At 43.7% G+C, this 16,725-nt stretch overlaps 1 protein-coding gene across 1 annotated transcript in view; it reads left to right on the top strand.

The window, feature by feature from the left end:
• Positions 1 to 16,725, top strand: part of ADGRG2 (adhesion G protein-coupled receptor G2) — a 76,335-nt gene that overhangs the window by 45,948 nt on the left and 13,662 nt on the right. The window contains exons 12-21 of the mRNA XM_032389600.1: positions 195 to 232; positions 1,477 to 1,571; positions 2,120 to 2,186; positions 8,498 to 8,886; positions 12,254 to 12,425; positions 12,627 to 12,783; positions 13,645 to 13,788; positions 14,616 to 14,738; positions 15,395 to 15,440; positions 15,562 to 15,665. Of these exons, the coding sequence (XP_032245491.1) occupies positions 195 to 232; positions 1,477 to 1,571; positions 2,120 to 2,186; positions 8,498 to 8,886; positions 12,254 to 12,425; positions 12,627 to 12,783; positions 13,645 to 13,788; positions 14,616 to 14,738; positions 15,395 to 15,440; positions 15,562 to 15,665 (1,335 nt within the window). The remainder of the gene's footprint in view (positions 1 to 194; positions 233 to 1,476; positions 1,572 to 2,119; positions 2,187 to 8,497; positions 8,887 to 12,253; positions 12,426 to 12,626; positions 12,784 to 13,644; positions 13,789 to 14,615; positions 14,739 to 15,394; positions 15,441 to 15,561; positions 15,666 to 16,725) is intronic.

The raw sequence follows: 16,725 nt of genomic DNA, 5'->3' as shown, positions 1-16,725 counted from the left end.
CCCCCCCCCCCCCCCCCCCCCCCGGACCTAGTAGCTTTGATGATAGATCAGGAATCTGATAGCAATGTGAATTGGATGATCCCTAGGGGTTATTGTGATTCTAAGATTCTATGAGGCTGTGATAAGTCCTAGGTTGTTTTGTCTGACATTCTCAACTGTCAAAGGAACCTACATATATATATGTTTTGTTTCAGGCTTATTTTACCGTGTGTGCTACAGCAGAGACCCAAAGGTCAGTCGTTTTTAACACTTTTATCCATATTATTTCGTTACTCATGAGAAATAAAGTATTGAGGGGGTTTTAGGTTGCAAATTCAAATGTGTTCCTCTAAAATAAATACATATTCATGACATTTTGGATATATGTTTTTATCCTCTGAAACATTCATCACTCTGCCACATCCCTCTTCCCGTTTCTTTATGAATCACAGAGGGGTGGGTGGGACTGGGCCATTTGCCTCTGGTGCGGTGACGGTAAGGACTATCAGTGTCCTTAGCCCCAAAGGCCACCAATATAACCAAGAAATGGCTCCCAGTGGTCCAGTCTAGCAAAGGCCAGACAGAGAAGAAGGAACATAATATGGTGCTTGGGAGAAGGAGAGAGGGGAGGAAAAGATGGGAAAGAAAGAGAAAAGAAGAAATTAAAAAGTGTGCAGGGGTGCATCAGAGATTGCCCGACAGTTATTTGAGGTTGCACAGATGATCATTTTAAATTGTGCCCATCGGCTGTCTTGGCTGCATAAGCGAACGACTTACGTAGGTCAGTAATCTCGTCACCTGAATCCTGAGCATTCTGTGAGAGTACAAGTCCTAGAAAATGATGGTTTCTGCTCATCAGGCTATTCATTGGTACAAATACTGGCAATTCTTCATGAAATTGTAGATTGAATCCCTATCCACTATATATATTTAGTTCATTTCACTTAACCACTTTTGGTTATTTGCAACATTAATATTTTTTCACGTAAATCAAGACTAAAGTAAAAAAAAAAAAATAAGCGATAATGTCTTAAATTGCTAATTACCTGATAATCTAGATGGAATTGCCAGAGAGGTTTTGGATTTAAGAGACCTCGATGTTCATCCAGGCTGGTAGGTGACAGGGCTGCCATGGTGGAAATTCAAATGCCTACAGACACCAGGCTATTAGCCAGCTGCGGGTAAGACTCTCGATGTTAAGATGCTTGTCTTTGCAAACAAGTTGCACCCCCGCCAGTTCATAGTTCCCGCAGGCAAAATGAATCAGCAGTTGTGTGTGGTCACGGGGTCTCTGGTTTGCAACCTCTGCGACTGTAAACCTCTATAAATGTCTCATGGTTGAAAGTCGTGGGTGGTCACAAGCTTATTGGGCTGTCCCTCCAAGCTCACAGCATCAGTGTCTCCTTTCCTCACTCCCAAGTTTGAAAAAGCATTTACAAATATGTAGGTAGGTTTCCAGTTTAGTAACATTCTGGTTTTATATATTTCTCTTTACAGCACATTAAATTGTACATTCACAATAAAAATGAATAAAACAATGAACATATGTGCTGTAATGGTTGCTTTGAGAAGAGTAAAGATTCAACCGATGGGTAAGTTGTCTCTATCTTCACTGCTGTGTTCTTTTTCACATGACTTTGATGTGTTCTTTTTAAAACTGAAAATATAATCAATAAATTTAAGTATGTGATAGCTTTCTGTTTTGACTCTTGGACAGCTTTTAGAGAGCTCTAAAATGTGATTTTTTTTCCCCCGCTTTCTCAATAAAGTTTCAGTATACTGTATTTGAAAACAAGATAGGAAAAAAACCTACTGAGAGAGGGGGACTTCTATTTGGAGTGTTTGATCCATTGCTGCGGGATGTACTTACTTCGGAATTCTTAGGAGCTGTTGAAGAGCAATTGATATTGCATGCATATAACTTCCCCCAAATTATTCACTCAATAAATATTTCTGAGCACCTATTATGTATGTATGATTGTCAATATAATAGTATCCAGTTTTATTTTATCACCTATTTTAGACAGATGCTTTTTAAAATGCATCCAGTGTAGGAACCATAATACTTGATGGATCTGAGCTTCTGCCTTGCCTTATTCTTGACCATGTATTTTCTTCTTTCTTTTACTGTTGTCTCCAGAACAGTGCTGCTGTTCTGTCAGGATACCATGCCCTTCCTCCCCGGAAGAGTTAGGAAAACTGCAGTGGTATGTAGCACCCAGGCTGACATTTTTCCTAAAAGCAATAATGATAATAATAATAATAATAATATTTAATCACCATGCTGGCTAAGGAATTTTGGAATTTTGACAGTGAAGAAGGGCTTTCAATTTTAGAGGAAATGCAGTTTTCTGTTGTATCAAGTTTCCATGTGGACCATTACTTTGAAATAATGGTTTGCAATCTTGGTTGCACATCAAAATCACCTGGGGAGTATTAGAAATATTCTGGCCGTCTTCCCCTCCACCCCTGCCCCTGCCTCACCAACTGAATGTCATCATATTTTTTAATTTTTCCATTGTGGTAGTTGAGAAAGAGTATCTCAGTGGTATTTTAATTTGCACTTCTGAGGTCTGTTTGAACATTTTTCATGTATTTGGGGGTCATTTTTGTATTTTTCTTGTTAATTGTGCGTTCATGTCTTTCCCACTTTTTCTACTGGATATCTGATCTGTTTTTTTTTTTAAGATTTTATTTATTAGAGAGAGTGTATGTGCACACAAGTAGGCAGAGTGGCTGGCAGAGGGAGAGGGAGAAGCAGGCTTCCTGTGGAGTGGGGAGCCCGATGTGGGGCTCGATTCCAGGACCCTGAGGTCATGACCTGAGCCGAAGGCAAAGGCTTAACCGACTGAGCCACCCAGGTGCCCCTGATCAGTTTTTTTTTTAAGATTTTATTTATTTGGGGTGCCTGGGTGGCTCAATCGTTAAGCGTCTGCCTTCGGCTCAGGTCATGGTCCCAGGATCCTGGGATCGAGCCCCACATCGGGCTCCCCGCTCAGCAGGAAGCCTGCTTCTCCCTCTCCTACTTCCCCTGCTTGTGTTCCCTCTCTTGCTGTTTCTCTCTCTGTCAAATAAAGAAATAAAATCTTTAAAAAAAAAAAGATTTTATTTATTTATTCGAGAGAGAGAGAGCAGGGAGAGGAGCAGAGGGAGAATCTCCAGCAGATTCCCTGCTGAGCACAGAGCCCAACGCAGGACTCCATCTCAAGACCCTGAAAACATGACCTGAGCCGAAATCAAGGGTTGAATGCTTAACCCACTGCATCACCCAGGCACCCCTGATCACCTGATCAGTTTTTAAGAGTCCTTTATATAGTGGGGTCTTAACCCTTTGCGGTATATGTTGCAAATATTTTCTCCCAGTTTGTCAGTTATCTTTTGACTTCGTGTTTTTGTCACGCAAATTAAATTTTTAAAAAAATGTAGTTAAGGGGCGCCTGGTGGCTCAGTTGGTTAAGCGTCTGCCTTCCATTCAGGCCATGATCTTGGGATCCTGGGATCCAGCCCCGCAGGCCCAGGCTCCTTGCTCAGCGGGGAGTCTGCCTCTCCCTCTGCCCCCCGCCCCCCCATGCATGAGAGTGCGCGCACACACACTCTCTCTCTCAAATAAATAAATAAAATCTTTTAAAAAAATTGTAGTTAAATTTGCCAGTCTTTTCTTTTATTGCCTGTGGATTTGAAGTCTTAGCTAGAAAGCCTTTTCCTATGCCCAGGTTATAGGGGAATTCATCCTTGAGTTTTTCTAGTAATTATATGGTTTCTTTATTTTTTATTTTTTATTTTTTTTACATTAAATCCACTTGGAATTTATTCTTGTGTGTGGGGCAAGGTATGGATCTAATTCAATCTTTTCAAAAATGTCTAGCCAGGGGTTCCACACCATTTATTAAAAAGTCTATCTTTTCCTCAGTGATTTGACAAGCCATCTTTGGAATATGTTAAATGTTGATAGCTATTTGGTCCCAATTCCAGACATTAGATGCTAACATTGAGGGAAGCTGAGTGAGGGATATAGGGAACTCTGTGTTATTTTTGCAGGGTTTCTGTAAGCCTAAAATTAGTTCCATTGAAGAATTTTTTGAGAATCCTGATTTCCAGTCTCCCACCCTCAGTGATTCTGATTTAATTGGTCTGGAACACAGCCTAGGCATTAAGGGTTTTAAAAGCCCTCTTGGCGATTCTAATGTGCAATCAATGTTGAGAATGACTGCCTTAAACTCAGCACCAAAATGGAGGGAAGCTGGGAGGCAGATGATCCCAAAGTCATGGATGACGTGATCACAGGTGTATACAAATATACATAGAAAAAACTAGGAAGTGAATGAATGAAGGAAAATACTCATGGGGCATAGGTGATATTTTGTTTACTATTCCTTTTTTTTTCTTTGCAGCATTTTCAATACTTTATTACAATCAGATAAAATTTGTATTTGAACAAAAGGACATACATTTTTTTTTTCAAGATTTTATTTATTAATTTGACAGAGAGAGACACAGCGAGAGAGGGAACACAAGCAGGGGGAGCGGGAGAGGGAGAAGCAGGCTTCCCGCCGAGCAGGGAGCCCCGATGTGGGGCTCGATCCCAAGACCCTGGGACCATGACCTGAGCCGAAGGCAGACGCCTAATGACTGAGCCACCCAGGCGCCCCAGGACATACATTTTTCAATGTAAACCTTCTCATATGGGAACAAAAGGCTAGCTGTAGCCTGTCTGCCCTGTGTGGGCTGTATTTCTGGGATATATTAAAACATTGGATCTCGAGGAATAGCTAAAGGACTTTAGGATTTATAGCATTTTCTGTAATAAAAAGTGAAGAATAAGTTTTAAGCTCAACATGCTCCATTAAGCTGAAGGGTTGAGGCCCATTTGAGAGAGAGAATTTCTAGAAGTACCAGGATCAGATGAAGAGATCATAGCTCTTTTGAGGCAGCCCCACAGACCTCTGATGCCTGCCCATTCAAAGAGCTGTGAGGACGAAGCGGCGGGACACAGAAAAGCGAGCAGAATACGAGCTCATTGTCTGGCTCGGGCTCTGTCATCAGCTAGCTGTGTATCCAGCTGTTGATTCTTTATCAATAGAAATAAGCCTCAGGTTCCTCCTCTGTAAAATAGGAAGTGAGCCCTATCAGCACTTCTCAGACGTTACTGTGCCTATCAGCCACACAGGGTCTGGTTAAAATTCTGATCCAGGAGGTCTGGGAAAGACCTGAGCTGCTGCCTTTCTACCAGGTGAAGCCAGTGCTCCTGGTTCATGGACCTCACTTTGCGCAGTGGGGTCTAGTCCACAGAGCAGTGGTTCTCAACCCTGGATGCACATTGGAATCATCTGGGGAATTTTAAAAACACCCATACCTGCCTCCCACCCTCAGAAATGGTGATGTCATTGGTCTGGGGTGCAGTCCAGGCTTCTGGATTTTTCAGGATTCCTGGGTGGGGTGATTCTTTTTTTTTTTTTTAAGATTTTATTTGTGAGAGAGTGAGACATGAGTAGAGGGAGAGGGGAGGGGGGGAGAAGCAGACTCCCCACTGAACGCAGAGCCTGACGTGGGGCTTGATCTCACAACCCTGAGGTCATGACCGGAGCCAAAGGCAGATGCTTAACTGACTGAGCCACCCAGGTGTCCTATTTTTAACTTTTTAAAAAGATTTTATTAATTTATTTGAGAGAGAGAACATGAACCGGGGGGGAGGGGAGGAGGAGCAGAGGGAGAGGGAGAAGCAGGCTCCCCTCTGAGCAGGGAGCCCGATGCGGGGCTCGATCCCAGGATCCCAAGATCATGACCTGAGTGTAAGGCAGACGCTTAACCGACTGAGCCACCCAGGTGCCCACTTCGGGCCCTTTTAAAACCTGATGTGTCAAAGTGGCCTTGGGTGCTGGAAATACTCTCTTTGGATCTGGGTGGTGATGATATAGGTGTATACACGTATAAAAATTCTTCAAGCTCTAAATGGAAGATTAGTGCAGTCTACCGTATGGAGCCTGCTCAGTGAAGAAGCGTATTAAAACAGATACGGATGCCTGCAGCCACCCCAGAGAGTCCAGTTGAGTGGGCCTGGGATGGGAGCCCCTGCACCGGTGCGCAGCGCTCGGAGGTTTCTCGTAGAGCTGGCATTGCCCGCCACCGCTCTGCCCCTCGGCGTGCCTCTCCCGACGGATGGAGGGCTCCGAGTAGCAGAAGTGCCAAGAGTATCCGAGAGAGGGTAGCCTCTTCCCCCAGATCTAAGAAGGAAATTTAATTTAGACTTTGCAAAGCACCTGTGCTGTGACTCGGCCCGACGGGTTGCTGCAGTACACAGTTCAGAGAACGGAGTCTCCGAGAACTGGGGTGGATTGCCTAGAAGACTACTGAGAGCTGGAGCCTCAGCCAGGGCTTCTCGACTCATCACTTTTCTGACTGTCTGGCGCCCCTTCGTCCACACTGCCACCCTGAACCCCAGGCTGTGTAGACAGGCCTCCGGCGGGTGTCTGACCAGACTAGACTGAGGCAGCATTTCTTTTTATGGGTATGACCTGCCTCGGGTTCCTCAACCTAATATTCCTGCCTCCTCTCACCCCAGAGAAGCAATAAGGACACATTCTAGTTGGTGCTCTTAAGTCACCATCTAAAACTGGATCCATCAGAGGTTTCCCTAGGTAATAGTTTGTTGCCCCCTCTGGTTACTCTTACCCCCCGCACCCCAAGGCTGGTGGATCTTGATAGTAGATGAGTTCTTCTCAACCTTGCATGCCATGAAAATATATGGGCCTGGGGGCCTCACCCCTGCACCAAGACCAACTGAAACAGATGCTGAGGAGTAGGCCACAAAAAACTCTGTATATTTTTTAAAAGTCCTCTGGGTTTTCTCATGCACAGCCTAGGTTGAGAACCACTGGGCTAAAGCAACACTGAGGGCGTAGCTGATTTACAAACTGGGGGCCCCTGTGGCCCCAGCTTAATTTATTTTTTCAGTCAACGAACATTTCCGGTCACTAGGTGCCAGTTAGCATCATGCTGTGCTATAGTGGTATAAAACTAACTCAGACAGATTCCTATGTTCATCAGTTTCACAAAAATTTAGTATTATTAACTTCAGTTCAAGATTTTCTTGAAACAAAATTCAGTAAGTCAAAGAAAAAAAAAAAGGCAGTGCGATTTACCTATTCCAGCCAATATCACACTGCATGTGAGTGAGCTAAATTTGAGGTTTCATGGAAAAGAAAGGCTTACTTGTGACTCACGAAGACCAGTATGAGAATTTGCTGAAATAAAAAATTCCATTATCCAAATCAATAATAATGATTTTTGCACATTTTTCTAATATGGATCAATACACAGAAGATTGTAAATGTAATTGACAGAATTATGTACTTTGCAAAAACTACAGGAAAAATCTGAAGAACATTTTATGGCTATTGATAAATTTAGAGCTGCTTTTCAATTTATGCCATACCCTTTTGTACCCCATGTTAATACTGAGTTGACATAAGAGTTTGTGAATCGGGGGCGCCCGGGTGGCTCAGTCGGTTAAGCGTCTGCCTTCGGCTCAGGTCATGATCCCAGGGTCCTGGGATCGAGCCCCGCGTCGGGCTCCCTGCTCAGCGGGAAGCCTGCTTCTCCCTCTCCCACTCCCCCTGCTTGTGTTCCCTCTCTCGCTGTCTCTCTCTCTGTCAAATAAATAAATAAAATCTTGAAAAAAAAAGAGTTTGTGAATCTGTTATGGACAGATACAGTTTTGAAATGGATATGCTTTTGCTTCAAAGTAAAATCAATTGTTCTAAAAATGATGAGCCAGTTTTTTAATGCAGATTCGAATATTCAAGGAAAATGATATTTTGGTATTTAAGTTTTTAGAAGAATTTTTTTTAACGATTTTATTTATTTGATAGAGAGAGAGCACAAGCAGGGGGAGCAGCAGAGGGAGAGGGAGAAGCAGGCTCCCCGCTGAGCAGGGAACCCAATGTGGGGCTCGATCCCAGGACCCTGGGATCATGAACTGAGCTGAAGGTAGACGTTTAACCAACTGAGCCACCCAGGCACCCAGTATTTAGAACACTTTATAGTATGTTAGGAATAGTTTGGGCGTGTGATTATACTTTTTTGAGAATACATTTTGTAAAACCTAAAAAAAAAAATGTGAGACAGATTCCTAATATATGAAAACCAACTAGGTGGGTAACAGCATGTAACAGCTCCCCCCCACCACCAGAAACACACAGAAGTGTTACAAGATCTCTTCAACTGAGTGATAAGTAATAAAGCACAAGAGCCTGAGAGCAGTGGTGAGTGAGTGACCCGGAACTGGCAGTTCATAAAAGAGCATCCCTCCTGGCTAATTCCTCTCCCAGGGAGGAAGTGGTGGAAGTGGGCAGGGGCAGGGGGCCAGTGGCAAGGGCACGGCAGGTATGCAGGGCAGAGGCTGGGAGTAGCAGGTCCCTGGTGGAGCCAAGTCACCTTGGTGGTGTCGGGTGGTTGCTAGAGGAGATGAGCCTCTCGCTTATTCGTGTCTCACGTGCATCTCTCTGATTCTTTCCTTTAGTGACCTGCAGGATCCTGTCGTATGTCTTGCTGGTCATCCAGATGGCTCACCTTTTTCTTCTAGCAATTCCATCCCAGTTGTTCCTCGGGCCACCATTCTGTCCCAGGTCTCCAGTGCCTTCTCTTTTGCTGAACCTCTAAATCATCCACCTGTAACCCAGAGCCCTGCCTCTCCAACACGAGGGGTTTACCTTCCTTCTCCCCAGCCTTCAGCTCCCCTAGCTTCCAGCTCTGCCATTGATATGCCCCCCAGTTCTGGAACTATCTTTTCCCCTATGCCCCAAACTGATCTTTCCCACACACTGCCAACTGTGAAATCCTCACTTTACTCTCCCACCGCGTCTGCCCCTGTGAATGTCATCACGACCAGCACACCTCCTGACAAGACAGGTAAATATGAGGAGTCACGCTGCTGCTGTTTGTTACAATCTGGCTTCCTGAATCGCAGGGGCTAGCTTGCCAAGTCAAGATATCTGTAACAAGGCCATGTTGAACCTTTCTTTTTATGATACCTGCTTGATTTCGAGAGCTTTCCTCCAGAGATTCGTAGAACATAGATGTGGCTGAGTTTGATTGTTTTGACCAAGAGAGCGGAGAAATAGCTCTGAGGCAAACATATCTCATTTTATCAAGATGAGTTATTTTACAGGTTTCTTTCTCCCACAAAAGGTTATTAGGTCACTGTTTTCAACATTCTGAAGAGGAAACTGTTGAACTTTTTTTTTTTTTTAAGATTTTATTTATTTATTTGACAGAGAGAGCCACAACCAGAGAGGGAACACAAGCAGGGGGAGTGTGAGAAGGGAGAAGGAGAAGCAGGCTTCCCTCCGAGCAGGGAGCCCAATGCAGGGCTCGATCCCAGGACCCTGTGATCATGACCTGAGCCAAAGGCAGACACTTAACAAATGAGCCACCCAGGCGCTCACTGTTGAACTTTTTTTTAAAAAAGATTTATTTATTTATTTTAGAGAGAGAGAGGGAGAGAGAGAGAGTGGTGGGGAGAGGGACAGAGGGAGAGGGTGAAAAAATCTCAGATTCCCCGCTGAGCGCGGAGCCCGAAGCGGGGCTCGATCCCACCACCCTGAGATCATGACCTGAGCCGAAACCAAGAGTCGGACACTTAACCGACTGAGCCACCCAGGCGCCCCAAGGAAACTTCTGTACTGTTAAACACAGTAATTCCATTTAGAAAGATGACAAGAGAAAAATTTAGCTTTCTTGAAAACAAGTCAGTTACAGAGTGACAGAGGTGGGACTGAGCTAAGGTTGGCTTGAGGAGGGGAGAAATGTTCAGAAGACATACGTGTGGGTCTGCAGGTGTCCTCACCCGCAGTGTGATCTGGGATAAGCCATTTAGCTGACTTTAGCCTACACGACTTTAAGATGGAAATAATCACAGTAGCTGCACTGGGTTTGGAATGATGGTTACAGGAGAATGCCCTGGAACCTGCAGAGGGCTCCCCACACACAAAGTAGGCTTAGGGGTAAAGAGATAAAGATAAGAGTGGAAGATGCAAGAGAGAATTCTGGATGCTTTGAAGGTTCAATTCAGTGAGTAAGAAGCAGACCTTCCTTTAAATTTGGGGGGAGTGGGAGGCAAAACCAAGTTCTTGGTGACATGAGATTGGAGCTCACGTTGTGATCTCCACCTTCTCCCCCACAGTGCAAGCATCCCCAGGAGATTGGGAGCGGCTGCCAAATGACTTGATATTTCTTTTTTCTTTTCTTTTCTTTTCTTTTTTTTTTAAGATTTTATTTATTTGTTAGAGAGAGAGAGAGTGAGAGAGAGCACAAGCAGGGGGAGCGGCAGAGGGAGAGGGAGAAGCAGACTCCCCACTGAGCAGGGAGCACGATGTGGGGCTTGATCCCGGGACCCTGAGATCATGACCTGAGCCAAAGGCAGACATTTAACCTACTGAGCCACCCAGGCGCCCCATGACTTGATATTTCTTTGAATTTGCACTGCTCTCTCAATTTTTTTATAAATATGGACATTTTAGACCACATTATAAAACCATTGGGGCCTTAGTTTAGAGAAGGTTCAATGGCTGATGAAGAATAAAGTAAAATTGAAGTTAGTTAGCCTGGGCCTAAAACACCCACCTTTGCAGAGCTATCCCCATTGACCATTAGAATCAACCTCACAGGCTCCCCAGAAAGGCTAGCAACATATCCCCCTGCGTCTGTGCTTCCATTTCTGGGACTCCAGTTTCAGCTAATGAGACAACAGGAGCAAAACGACATACATATAAAAGCTGTGTCAGAGTATTACCTGGTAGTGAAAAAGTAGATACAACCTAACAGTTCCACAACAGAAGAGTAATGAAATACACTAAGCCACCTCAGCATGATGACTGTTCGCAGCCCTGCATTAAGAACAGCTAGATGAAACTCAGGGGCATCTTTCAAGTCTTGAGTGAAAAGAAAATAACACAACAATAAATAGTTTGTACACTGTGTTTATAACAGTATGTGACAACAACATGGATGGAGATTAGAAGGGAATATGCAAAATAAAAAATAGGATATTTGGTGGTGGAATTGAGACTTTTTCGTTGCTAGACAGGTTTGTATCATTGTTTTCCAATTAAAAACACTATTGAAAACCAGTTTACAGCTGGTCATCTAGCTATTAATTTCATAATCTCTTTTTTTTTTTTTTTTAAAGATTTTATTTATTTATTTGAGAGAGAGAGAATGAGAGAGAGCACATGAGAGGGGGGAGGGTCAGAGGGAGAAGCAGACTCCCTGCTGAGCAGGGAGCCTGATGCGGGACTCGATCCAGGGACTCCAGGATCATGACCTGAGCCGAAGGCAGTCGCTTAACCAACTGAGCCACCCAGGCGCCCCATAATATTCTCTTTTTCACAAAAAGAATTTCTTGTTACCCATGTAAAATCTTGTACACACGATATAAATTAGATACAAGTGTATTTATACTTATACAAATATACACTAACTACACTGATGTGCTTTTACGTTTTTTTTTCAGTTAGGTTTCTTTTATTTTTGTTAAGATTTTATTTTTACATAATCTCTACACCAAATGTGGGGTTTCAACTCATGACCCTGAGATCAAGAGTCACGTGCTCTTTTAGACTGTGCCAGCCAGACACCCCAGTTGGGTTTCTTGAAGTATAATTTACATACGTTAAAATTCATCCAGATCTGTGGATAGATGAAATTTTTATAGTTCCATGAGGTTGGATTAAACACCCATAGCCACATAACCACCATCACAATATATAACATTTTCACCACCCCCAAATTTCCTTCGTGTTCCTTTGTAGTCAGTTCCTATCCACTACCCCCAGCCCCTGGCCGCCACTGATTGATCTGTTTTGTTTTCCTATACTTTTGATTTTTCTAAAGTATCATACGAAGAGAATCATACAATATGCAGCCTTTTGAGTCTGGCTTCTTTCAGTTAACATAATATATTGGAGAATTGGAGATCCATCCATGTTGTTGCAATTATCAGTGGCTCCTACCTTTTAATTACTGAATAATAATCTATTGCACAGAGGGATCAGTTTGTTTATCCATTCTTCAGTTGATAGACATTTGGGTTGTTTCCAGTTTGGGGGTATAATGAAAAGCCTCTATAAACATTCACGAACAAGTCTCGAGACATGTTTTTATTTCCCTGGGGCAAATACCTAGGAGTAGGTTCGCCAGGTCATAGAGTCTGTGTGTGTTTCTTTATTAGTGATTTTTCCATTATGTGTTCATAACATGATTTGGCTCTCTGTTACAGAAGTTGTTTATACCAGCAGCATCAGTGATTCTGATCTTGAGAACCAAGTGTCCCAGTTGGAAAAGACTCTGTCCTTGGGCAGTTTGGAGCCTAACCTCGCGGGAGAAATGATAAACCATGTCAGCAAACTCCTTCATTCCCCACCTGCCTTGCTGGCTCCTCTGGCCCAAAGGTATGACTTAGCAAACTAATGTGGTCAGGAGAGGGGACCCTCTAAGAGAACGAGACTTCTTATCGGGATGAATTACAGCCAAGTATTTTTCTCCCACATAAGAGGTTCATAATGACTTGTTAAATTGCTACTGCATATTCTGCTTCGAATGGGGAAGACAAAGCGGGAGTGCTGAATGTGAACTACCACTTGTCATTACAGATTGCTAAAAATAGTGGATGACATTGGCTTACAGCTGAATTTTTCAACTAAGACCATAACTCTAACCTCCCCTTCTTTGGCTCTGGCCGTGATCAGAGTGAATGCTAGTAATTTCGACACAACTACCTTTGCTGCCCAAGACCCTGCACATCTTCAGGTACATCCTAATCTATTGTGGAAAAAACCTTTTCTTATCTATGACTGTAGTCTCCATGTACTTCATGATGGAGGCAGTTACTGCCTCTAATCAGGGGTGATACTAAAAATATTTAACATCTAGAACAGTGAGGCACCACACAATCGGAAACAGGACTTTGGTCTTGGCTGGAGCAGGATCTGAGTGATCCTCATGCCCAGTGTTAACCCTCTAGCAGCTAAATGGAAGTTTTGTGGGGAAGTGGGGGGCTCAGGTGGGGAGAAGTGTCCCGTGGAGGGTTCTAGGCAGTTGCAAGAGAGCAGGGACATCAGCTACTTATCAAGTTATTTCAATACTTTAAACAATGTTTTGACTGCACTGGTGTCAGGATTAATCCTGCTTCCAGTGTTTTCTATCCACCTATTAGAGGGATTAGGGGCTGGAAATGCCCACGTCAGACCAAGTCTTGCCTTTTTTGCCTTTTAATTTAATTTGTATCCTCTTGCCTTTACAAGTTTAGTGCGTGTGGTTTTATGAAGACTTCGCCCTAACAGGTGGCCGAGTTGGTATGTGTGCAGTTACCCTTTCTGCACTCCCCCCTCCCAGTTTTGTTGAGCTGTAATTGACATACAGCATCCTACACTTTCTGATGGTTCCTGTGTATCTTTAAAATGTTCCCTTTCCTGCTCTGAGGCCTTGTCTGTCTATTATACAGCCTCTCCAGTTTCATAGCGAACAGAGAAACAAGAACAACCGATTTGACAGAAGTTACCACAAATAAATGCCTTTACAGGAGCCTCCGTCTTAATTAGTTCTTGTGTTTTCCATCTCTTCATTATACTGACCCCAGGCATTTTTTATTATATTTTACTTGATTTTCAGGTTTCTCTGGAAACGCAGGCTCCTGAGAACAGTATTGGTGTTATTACTCTGCCTTCATCACTGATGAGTAATTTACCAGCTAATGATGTGGAGCTCGCTTCCAGGGTTCAGTTCAACTTCTTTGAAACACCTGCCCTGTTTCAGGTAAGGTTAATGCTAACTGCTTTGGGTTTAGGTTTTGTTTTGGAGTGAGGCAGTTTCGTTTCTTTTAATTCTCCCATGAAAGCTGCAGTTTATTTTGATTTATTTATATTTTTTTGCAGTTTGTTTTTATTCATTTATTTTAAAGATTTATTTATTTATTTGAGAGGGAGAGAGAGAGAGCGCACGCAGTGGGGAGGGGCAGAGGGGAAGGGAGAGAGAAACTAAGCAGACTCCCCGCTGAGCACAGAGTCCGACTCAGGGCTCGATCTCACGACTCTGAGATCATGACCTGACTGGAAACCAAGAGTCAGATGTTTAACCACCTGCACCCAGGTGCCCCTCCAGTTTATTTTTAAACAGGACCTAGGGATACTGGTAATGATAAATTACAATAACTGACATTTATATATAGAATTTACCAATTGCTGAGCATGCTACTAAGCACTTAGAAATGTTAACTTTAATCCTCTCAACAACCTTGTGAGGGAGGAACTATTCAGCTATGATCCCAAATTTACAGATGAGGGCAAGGAGGTGCAGAGAGGTTAACTTGCTCAAGAACACAACAGTTTAAGCAGCTTCATGAGCTATTCCCTTTGCAGTTCCTGAGGGCCCTGTTGTGTCAGTCTGTGAAATTTCGGTCAGTAGTTAGAGCACTTAGGTATAGTGGAGCAGGCTCTGTTTCTAATCGTGGTCCTTGGGAAGGTCACTTCAATCCCTGACCCTCAATTTCTCACCTAGATTATAAAATCACCAGTGTGGACTTACTGTTCTTTAGGGTCCCGTTCAGCTCTAAAATCCATCTTGTTGATTTTTTGGTGTGCTAGGACCCTGCCCTGGAGAACCTCTCTCTGATCAGCTACGTCATATCGTCCAGTGTGGCAAATCTGACTGTCAAGAACTTGACAAGCAACGTGACGGTTACCTTAAAGCACATCAAGCCGAGCCAGGTGCGAGAGGCCTGTCTGGTCTCTTCATGGACCAGATACGCTTGCGCAAACCACGTCTGTCAGACTTGACCTGAAAGAAGGAGATCCAGCAGAACCTCAAACTCGGTTAAGGCAGCGTGTGAGGCTAGGATCATAGGGTCACTCTGTTGGGTTTTAGCATGCCTAAGCACTGACCACTTCATTTCCAAGAAGGTGCAGCGCAAAAGCCAGCTACTATCAATTACCCGGTTTTAGTGCATTTAGATCTGTGGCTACAGGTCTGATTCTCACCCCCAAAGAGAAAACATCTCTCATTTCGGTTCAGGTTGAGCATTATCTATGACCATACTACTCAAAGTCTGGTCTGCAGACCTGCACCTTCAGCGTCCCCTGGGATCTTGTGAGAAATGCCCACTTTAAGGCCCCACACTGACCCCTGGAATCAGAATGTGTGTTTTAGCAAGGCCTCAAGGTCATTCCTGTGCACAACTGCTAAGTCTAAGAAGTGCTGACCTATATGAGACTCACTTGCTTCTAGGGACTAGAATAAAATAAGAATTCTCCAAATATCAAGAATGAGATTCTGAGATAAAAAATTTCATATATTTTTTTTCAATTGCTTTTTAGTTTTTTCAGTTCCGTAAATTGATTATTTGTCACTTACCTTTCCACTGCAGGATGACTTAACCGTGAGATGTGTATTTTGGGACTTGGGCAGAAATGGTAGGTTCCAGTCATACCTTTTTCAGTCTTGAGTGGGCGGGGGCGGGGACAGGGGAGGAAGTGGCAATCATTGAGACCACGGCCTTGCTGATGGGACAGATACTCTTCCCAATACCAACAGGTGGCAGAGGAGGCTGGTCATCGGATGGCTGCTCTGTTAAAGACAGGAAGCAGAATGAAACCATCTGCATGTGCAGCCACCTTACGAGCTTTGGCGTCCTACTGGTAATAACCCCACGCTACATGGCTTTAGATTCTGGGTCTGAGGGGTAGCTGGGCGTCACACCATGATGTCTAATATGATAGATGACTTTGATCAGCAGGTAGGATATTGTGGCAAAGTTATAGACCAATGAAATTACTCTTCCAAAGAGCAAATGCACTTGGAAGATAATACTTGAACATGGAAGTTTTTTTTCCCCCAGTCTATTTTTATATGTAAGTTTCCCTCTTTTAAATAGCAGGGCCTAGGGAATTCAGATTAAAATGGGTAAGAAAAATTGTTCAGTTTGCATTGCCCTTTAAAATCTTCTCTTTTTTTTTTTAAGATTTTATTTATTTGAGAGAGAGAGAGAGAGAAACAGAGAATGAGTAGGAGGTGGGGGAGGGGCAGAGGGAGAAGCAGACCCCCTGCTGAGCAGGGAGCCGATGCGGGACTCGATCCCAGGACTCCATCCCAGGACTCCAGGATCATGACCTGAGCCGAAGGCAGTCGCCCAACCAACTGAGCCACCCAGGCGCCCCGCACTTTAAAATTTTCATAAAATGCTCTGTCATAAGTTATTATGTTTAATTTCTCCAACAGTCCTACAAGATAGGTGGAATGGGGTATTGTTACTGTCATTTTAAGAACTTAGAATTAAGACTCATTTGTTAGGCCATTGTCCACAGTCATAGAACTAAGAAGTATAAGGGCCTGAAGCCAAATTCAGGTCTTTAGGCTCCTAGCCCAGTGCTTTTCCAGTGTATCGTAATGCCACGGCCTTGCTGATGGGACAGATGCTCTTCCCAATACCAACAGGTGGCAGAGGAGGGTGGTCATCGGATGGCTGCTCTGTTAAAGACCGGAAGCAGGATGAAACCATCTGTACTGATCACGTACACGGGCTTTGGAGGCAGCCAGACCAGAATTTGGGTCCCGGCTCCTCCATTTCATACTTGTGTGACCTTGGGCAAATTATTTAACCTCTCTGGGCCTCAGTTTCATTATTTTTACTTGATAATAATAATTGTGTCTACCTTGTAGGTTTGTTGAATGAACTATGGATAGGCACTTAGAACACTC

The sequence above is a fragment of the Phoca vitulina genome, unplaced genomic scaffold, assembly GCF_004348235.1.
Source record: "Phoca vitulina isolate PV1807 unplaced genomic scaffold, GSC_HSeal_1.0 scaffold55, whole genome shotgun sequence".
In the NCBI taxonomy this organism is placed as follows: domain Eukaryota; kingdom Metazoa; phylum Chordata; class Mammalia; order Carnivora; family Phocidae; genus Phoca; species Phoca vitulina.
The sequence above is the reverse complement of the archived record's forward strand: the minus strand, read 5'-3'. Positions and strand labels throughout refer to the sequence as shown.